General features: G+C 53.5%; 1 protein-coding gene across 1 annotated transcript in view; it reads right to left on the bottom strand.

The window, feature by feature from the left end:
• Positions 1-8,353, bottom strand: part of Park7 (parkinson protein 7) — an 11,313-nt gene that overhangs the window by 1,424 nt on the left and 1,536 nt on the right. Inside the window, exons 3-7 of the mRNA XM_013034926.1 lie at positions 8,027-8,144; positions 6,067-6,168; positions 5,168-5,227; positions 4,341-4,410; positions 1,889-1,975 (exon numbers count right to left, since the gene is read on the bottom strand). Of these exons, the coding sequence (XP_012890380.1) occupies positions 1,889-1,975; positions 4,341-4,410; positions 5,168-5,227; positions 6,067-6,168; positions 8,027-8,116 (409 nt within the window). The 5' untranslated portion in view covers positions 8,117-8,144. The remainder of the gene's footprint in view (positions 1-1,888; positions 1,976-4,340; positions 4,411-5,167; positions 5,228-6,066; positions 6,169-8,026; positions 8,145-8,353) is intronic.

Raw genomic sequence — 8,353 nt, 5'->3', positions numbered from 1 at the left:
TTTTTTTTTTTTTAAGCTGTAAGGGAAAAAACATTCTACATCCAGTTGGAGAAAAGCAGGAAGGCTCAGGACAGAGGGAGTCAGGGTCTCACTATGAATGTGTCAAGCTGGCCTCAGACTATGATCCTCCCACCACTCCCTCCTGAGGATCAGAGATGCCCCACACGCCCAGCTGCCGCTGCCTGCATTCGTAAATGAAGTTTTATGAGCCCAAAGCCACACCTTTGAAAAACCCGCTGTTTGTCGCTACTCTGAAGCCACAACAGCGGGGTAGCTGCCACGCACCTCCAACCCTGGCTCCCTGGCCCCTAGCGAGGCGGCTGACCCTGGAGCACGGCCCAGCCTGCCTGTCACGGCTGTGTCGCCTGTCTAGATGCTGTCTGTGTAAGACAAGGATGATTTCCACCTGGCAGATGAGGGCGCTGTGCTGCCATCCCGCAGGGGGGCGGCCCTGGGCTTGCCTGGCAGAGCCCGGGCTGCAGTGGCAACTGTGCCCACCCAGCCTGGGTGCCAGGCCACATGCAGGGTGCGCCAGCATACTGCCTCAGCCCACCCACACTCCTGAGGCAGAGCCCACAGATAAGGAAACCAAGCAAGGCTCAGAGGTAAAGGAGCCTGCCCTGCAGTGCAGCTGGCTTGCACGGCACGTGCGTGTCCGGGCGCTCTGAAGCTCACAAGCACAACGGACAAAGGGAAAGCAACGCATACCTACTTCTCTAAAAACACCTATTTCTCTAAAACCCGAGCCTTTGGCCCCTGGGACGGGAATGACTATCTGAGGGAAAGTTCCAGACCAAGGCATCTGTGGCATGAGGTCCCGTCACCCCGCAGATGACCTGCTCTATTGGAAGGACAGGACTCGCCGCTGACAAGCCCAGGTGCGGAACACGGCTCCTCTGCACCATCGCCATGCTCCCACGGAGGCCAACCACGCAGAGGGCCTGGCCGGAGCAGCCACCTCACCTCCCAGAATGCTCTGGGCGGCGATGTCAAGTACTGCGCTCACAACAGCAGCTGCTAACCTCAGCGCCAGGCAGGGGAAAGGGAGTGGCCCCAGCCAGAGCAGGACGGGCTGGACCACGCCTGGCCCAGGCCTCCGTCCCTCACCTGGGCAGTCAGGGGAATGAGCACCGAGAGACTTGGCAGGGAGCAAACGCTGTGAACTCTGGGTGTGTGAGATCTGCAAGCTTCTGAGTTCGTTTCTTTGGTCCCAGGACAAGCAGACAGACACAATGGCTGCAGCTCTGGGCGACACGGGGCTGGAGGCTGCACATGGCCTCATGCCGCTCCACCAGCTCAGAAGCCACGAGCATTCACAAAGACAGCCTCCTGGACAGCCTGCCTCCCGGACAGACAGCCTCCCAGACAGGGCCGCTGACAAGTCAGTGCACACTCGTTCTAGCCATGGAAGGCAGCTGAGGGCTTGGGACAGTCCAATTGAGGAACGGCAGAAGGTAACCCACCAAGTGAGCGGGGGAGGGGACGCGGCCCTGGGCAGCGCAAGGCCAACGTGGCGAGGCCTCCTGCAGCGAGGGCAGCACTGGTGCCAACGCCGGCCCGGGGCAGGCCGCGCATGGACTCAGCGCTCCACGCTTCCTGCCCTGTGGACTGAAACTGCTGTGAACAAGTAAGGTTTGAACCTGTTTCTTTTGGGGGTGCTAAGGACCAAACCCAGAGAACCCATATACCTACACTACCCTGGGAAACAAAGCAAAACACGTTCTGAGAACTTTCTGTACATAATTACATAAGAAGACTGGACATGGTAGCCCACAGCTGTAATCCCAGCCCCTAGGAGGGTCATGGGGTCACATCCTAGGAAAGCCAGCCTGAGCTACAAAGCAAGCCCCGCTCAGAAAGCACACAGGGAAGATGAGCGTTTACTTACTCCCGTTCACCATCTTGTCTTTGGCAAGTGGGTGTGATGTGACTTTGCTTCCAAAACCTATTTCATGCGCCAACAGAGCCGTGGGACCTGACAGAGAAGAGGAGACGATACTGCAGCGGCCGCCACAAGCAGCACACCCCGGCCGAGCACGGCCGCGGAGTACCCCCAGACTCCATCCCCCTGACCGGATGGAGTAGGGAGGGGAGCCTCCGAGGGGAACTTCCCGCCTCACTCCTGACAAAAGCGAAGCCTGCCTTCCAAGACAGCAGCGCCAGCACCGAGCGCGCCTCAGGACCAGGACGACGGCCAGGCCGCCGCCCGCCCCGGGAGAGCCCGCGCCCCGCGCCGCCCTCCAGCCACCATCTTCCTCCTCACGGGGCTCGGAAGCGTCACCCCGGATGTCCCGTGCCCGCGCACGCGCGGGGAACACACGCAGCGTCACCCGGACGCTCGCGGGAAGCAGCCGCCGTGGGAGGACAGCTCCTCAAATCCAGACGAAGGGAGGGGACGTTTTACCTTTGTTAAGTTAAAGCCGGGAAGCGGAGTTGTAGCTCAAGGGACAGCACCAGCTTTGAGCCAAAAAGCTAAGGGACAGCACCCAGGCCCTGAGTTCAAGCCCCAGTACTGGCAAAATATAATATAGCTTTCTTCCCTAAACCAAGCGCAGGAGTCTTTCCTAAGGCCTGGTTTCAGCTCGGCCGTCAGCGCCGCATCACGGCTTAGTCTGTGCTCCTTTGGCTCCAGCCGGTCACGGGACTGGTCTCGCCAGTCCAGGCCGCAGGCCACAGCTGCCTCAAGCAGAAGAGCCAACCATCAATGCCTCACCGTGGAACTCATTTATAAGGCCTGAGCCAAGAAATCTTCCTGTCTCCTACTTGCAAGTAGGCTCCGGAACATGGGCTTCATGAGGAGAGGGGTCAGGCAGGGAAGGGGTTTCCAGAATGTTCACAGATTTACAGAAGAGCAGGACATGGGATCTACTGCAGCCTCCCTCATCCGGGCAAGCTGACTGCTGCTCTCTGGGGCTTGGGAAATTAGACAAGAGATACTTAATACTTGAACTGCTGACGGGTGCAATTCCACAACTCTGTCCTATGGCTGGGCTCGAGCAAGGAGCTGGGACGGTCAGCAGCAACCTGCTCCCGCGGCGCCACCTGGTGGAGACTCACAGGACCGTCCCAGCGGACTCTCCAGGCTCCAGCTGACCTGCTCCTGGAGACAGCACCTGACAGCCAGGACCCCTGCCCTGCCCTGCGCCAAGTCCAACTTCACCCCCTCATTCTCTGCCCCACACATGCAACCTCAGTGGTAAGCAGACACTGGTGCAGGTGAAACTCTGTCCCTAGGGCAGCCCTTCAGAACACTGGCCCTGTTTCCCTGCTGGTCCCACCCGGTGTCTTGTGCCCCTGGTTCCTACCCCATCCCGGTACCCCACTCCTGAGCCACTGCTCTCAACCTGACTCCTGTGTCTGTGGAGCGGCCGGGACCGTGGGCACAGGGCTTCACATGGGATCCACGCACCGCGGGTGCTGCTGATTACTGGGGAAGACACGGTCACCTGAGGGCCGCATTCTCAGGGAGGTGCTCAATTGTGAGTGGGAGATGGTGCGGGTCAGGCGGGGAATTTCCCAATTTCCCTGGCCTCAACCTCTCATGCCTCCAACCTCAGCCTTCCAAGGTCCGGGACTATCGGTATGCCCCAACAGGTCTGCCTCAAAACTGGGAAATGTTTAAAACACGAGAGCACAATGTCCTCCCTGAACACCTCCCTGACATCTCCGCCAGGGCCAGGGAACAGGCACACAGCCTGCAGGGTCGCTCTGACCAAACCCCAAGAGAGAACTCGGGCACTGCGGCTTGGACGCACAGCCCTGGGCCCCAGCCCACCGCTTCGGTTCCAAAGCTACGGCACCAAGCCAAGCTTCAACCTGTCACCTTCCACCGGTCACTCGCTCACTCGTTCTCTCTGACACACATGCCTGGGGAGAGGCCTCAGGGACAGTACACGAAAGCTACACCAAGGGAAGAAAACACCCATGTCAAAGCAACAAGGGTGCATTTAAGAGGTTATCATAAAATATTTTTTTAAAAAGCAAGACTTAAGTTTCAAAGAAAAGTGGGGCAGCCGATACAGGTGCCATGCCAGGGCCGGAAGCACCAGGCCGCCCAGTGTGCAGGGCAGCGCGGGCCTGATTCCTGCTGACTGCACTGGCAGGACGGCTTTCTGGCCGAGAGTTCTGCTGTGCCAGCTGTTTGCTGAATTCCAGAGAGCCATGTTTGCCTCCGGGGTCAACCAAATACAAAAAACAGCGAGTTTCTGGGAACAGACCAAGGGTGCAGAGGCGGAAAGCAGGGCCATCGGGCTCTCTGCTGAGAGGGCACTTTCTGCCACTCAGGCCTCACGCCTGGGGCAGATGTCCTGGACAGGCCGCTGGGCTGCTGCGGCCCCTACCTGCACAGATGGCGGCGATGAGGCCCTTCCTGCTCTCCTGCTCCTTCAAGATGTCCTTCACGGCGCTCGACTAGACAGGGAAGGGAAACCAGACACTTGCTTTTAGCCCGGTCCATACTCCAGGCTCTGGACAAGCTTCATAGGATCTGATTTTAGCTTCAAACATAGGTTTCAACCTACTTTCCAAATCTAGCTCAAACAGCATTGATATGACAATTATCAAGTTCCTAATGGGTCCAAATTCATTTTTTAAATTTTTTATTTATTTTTGTTGGTCACGGGTCTGGGCGCTGTCCCTGAGCTCTTCAGCTCAAGGCGAATGCTCTACCACTTGGACCACAGTGCCACTTCCAGGGTCTGTATTCTTAATCCAAGCAGAGGCACTGATCCTAACAGTAAGACACCTGTCTCTATGAAGAATTTCCCTCCAGTCATGCTCGGAAGGAAGAGAAGCGTGGGAAGGTGTGGCTGGCTGGGTGCAGAAGACAGGGAGGAAAGCCCTGCCCACTGGCCCTCATGCCAACCAGAGGACTCCGCACCTGCCCACACCTCCTCACCCGGCAGGCCGCCTCAGCCTCGCTGCTGGCGAGTGTCCTGCCTCAGTCTTTCCAGCTACTTCCCAAGACGCTCACTGATCTCTACAGTGATGTGATTCCAGCTGCTTGGTCTCAAATACAGCTAGAACACCATCTGGTTAACCTCAGTTATCTGTTTTATTCACAACATCCTCCCTGCCCATTGGAATAACAACAGAACAAAGCAGAGGCTGAAATATTCCTGTTCAGACCAACCCCATCAGCTCTACCAGGTCTGAGTAGCGTTCTTACCTCACATAAATTCTGCGCACCCAGATTACCTCCAGGGAGAACCACCACGTCGTAAGGTCCCTGGGACAGTTTGAAAGACAGAAAAGGCATTGTTAAATTCCAAATGTGTGCTAAGTGACAGTTCAATAACACTTGTTTTAGACGCTAGACATAGCAAAACACAGGGAAGGATCTAACCCCAGTACCACAAAACAAACAAAAACCAACATTGTCATAAGGAGTAAGGATGCTTTATAAGCAAGAATAATGCTCCCATCTAGCCTCCCACCTAACTAACCACCCACCCACCCGTCTGTCCGTCCACCCACCCACCCGTCTGTCCTTCCATCCATCCATCCACCCATCCATCCACCCACCCACCCATCCATCCATCCATCTTCCCACCCACCTGTCCATCCATCCATCCATCCACTCACCCACTTCCCACCCATCCATGCACCCAGCAGCCACTTATTGAACACATCAGGTAATCTAGCCAAATTGCCAACTTCTACAGATACAGAGTATTCCTTTCCTTTCTTCCTTTTTTTTTTTGGGGGGGGGTTAGAATCGTCTTGCACTTGCTGGACAACTGGTATTCTACCATTTGAGCAATTCCTCTAGCCCTGCTCTTTGCTGGTTATTTTTGGAGATGGAGTCTACTGAACTTTTCTGCCCAGGTTGGTGCTGAACCTTGACCCTCCTAAGAAGTTACAGATGTGAGGCACTGGCACACAGCTAATTTTCCCCCCCATAGGACTAGGGTTTGAATTCAGAGCCTAGAGCTTACTAGGCGAGCACTCCATCTACCACAAATAATTTTCTTAAAGCGTGTACCAGCCAGTCTTAGGTAAAACTGTAAATGTTCCAGACAAGGAGAGCAGCCATAGTGAGAAACAGCTCATATACAGAGAACAAACCTGTTTCCTTGCTTCTTCAAGACTGGCATCAGGGCAAATGACAACGTCCCGACTGCAAACCACTGGGTCTTTCCCAGTCAAACCTGCAATGGTGACCTTAATCTAAGAGAAAGAAGTGGTGATATTTAAGAATGTTGAAACATACATTTAGAGTAACATTTCCACAGCTGCCTTGTGCTCCAGAATAACTCAGTAAGAAATAAAGCAATCATGCTTTTTGTTGGTCGTAGGGCTTGAACTCAGGGCCTGGCACTGTCACTGAGCCTCTTTCTTCTCAAGGCTAACATTCTACCATTTTAGCCACAGTACTACTTCCACTTCTGAATGGTTAATTGGAGATTAGAAGTCTCATGGGGACTTTTCTGCCTGGGCTGGCTTCCAACCGCAATCCTGGGACCTCAGCCTCCTGAGGAGATAGGATTACAGCCGTGAGCCACCAGTACTAGGCAAAATCATGTTGAGCTTAAGCTAGTATATTGGCTAAATATATTTACTATGCTGGTTTGCTCTGGCTTATCCAAAACAGTTCTAATTTACAGCTGCTGTCCCAGCCTGCCTTTGGCTACAATGCTGTCCGGCAAGTATCCTGGTTGGGAGGTAAATTACACCATCCTTCTATTAATAACCATCTTGCAAGGTTACTCTTGCCATTTAAACCTCACAGCATTTTCCTAAGATAGAAATGTAAAATAAGGGGCTGGGCAGGTGGCTCAGTGGTAGAGTACTTGCCTTGCATGCATGAGGCCCTGAGTTCGATTCCTCAGCACCACATAAGCAAAAAAGAACAAAAGCTGGAAGTGGTGCTGTGGCTCAAGTGGTAGAGTGCTAGCCTTGAGCTGAAGCCCGGAGGGGCAGCACCCAGGCCCAGAGTTCAGGCCCCACGACCAGACCCCCCCCAAAAAAAATGTAAAATAAAAAACAATAAAATAGGGGCTGGGAAGGTGGCTCAGTGGTAGAGTGCTTGCCTTGCATGCATGAGGTCCTGGGTTGCTTCTTCAGCACCACATAAGCAGAAAAAGCAGAAGTGGTGCTGTGGCTCAAGTGATAGAGCACTCGCCTTGAGCTGAAATTGCTGAGGGACAGTGCTCAGACCCAGAGTTCAGGCCCCACAACCGGCAAAAAAAAAAAAAAAAAAAACCACAATAAAATAGCACTTTCTCCTGCTGAAGTATAAAAAGCTGACAACAGCGAAGGCTTGTATTGGACAAATGGGAAGTTCCCTACACTATTGGTGAGATTGCAGACAGCAACCTAGCAAAAGTCTGTCACACTGACTACAGGCTTGCTGCAGGCCCAGCAGCTCCATTTCAAGGTATGTAGCCTGAAAAAAATATCCACACATGTTCACAGATACTGACATAAGAATGCTGGGACTTCCATGTCTCTGGGGCCAGGGTCTGAATTCTTCTCCTCTGTGACATCAGTGTCCCTGTGCCTCAGTTTCATAAACTGTAAAATGAGGGTGGCAATATCTAAGTAGGTTGCTGTAGGTTTACATAAGTGCTTAGAATGGAACCTAACGCAAGGTCACATGCTATGTGTAAACACAGAATAAGGGCCACAGGCTAATGCTAGACCCAATGTACAGCGATGTAAGGAAAGCAGTTGTGTTTAGGGAAGGAAGAAGAGTATGGGACTGGGGACACAAATGGGACTTCAAATGCACTCTTTAAAGTATGTTCTTTAAGAAATGGGCCACAAGCCAGAGTACTGCCCTGGGCTCTCTAACAGTCACAGCTACTCTACAGGTTGTGGCAGGCTGATCACCTAAGCCTAGAGTTCAGGAAAAACCCTGGGCAACACAAAACTAAATCAGGCAAAATATATGTATTATTAACTAATCATGCAGCTTTATACATATCTGAAACATTCCATGAGATACATTGAACACTGTTTTGTCCAAAGGGATGGGAACCTCCCACATTTTGAAACAAAGCAGACTGGGCCCCAGGGGACTTACCCCAGCTCTCCTCATGAGATCCACTGGGATGACAGTCTCCATCTCCTCTGCTCCTTTGGCCAGGATGACCAAGGCTCTTTTTGTACCCATTTGTATGTTCTACTTATTGAGAACTTAAAAGGAAAAAAAGAAAGAAAAAATTCAAAACAGATTTCTATTGCAACCCAGTAATAGTCAAACTTTTAGTCTGATAACCTTTTGTTTGTGTGTGTATATCTGAGAGAGGGGCAAGGAGAAGGGGGAGGAGGGGGAGAGCCCCCCGCGCACGGAGCCCCCCCCCCGCACGGAGTCCCCGCGCACCGAGCCCCCCGCGCACGGAGCCCCCCC

Source organism: Dipodomys ordii, unplaced genomic scaffold (assembly GCF_000151885.1).
Source record: "Dipodomys ordii isolate 6190 unplaced genomic scaffold, Dord_2.0 Scaffold6, whole genome shotgun sequence".
NCBI classification, from domain to species: domain Eukaryota; kingdom Metazoa; phylum Chordata; class Mammalia; order Rodentia; family Heteromyidae; genus Dipodomys; species Dipodomys ordii.
Note: the sequence above shows the minus strand (reverse complement) of the source record. Positions and strands in the feature narration are given on the sequence as shown.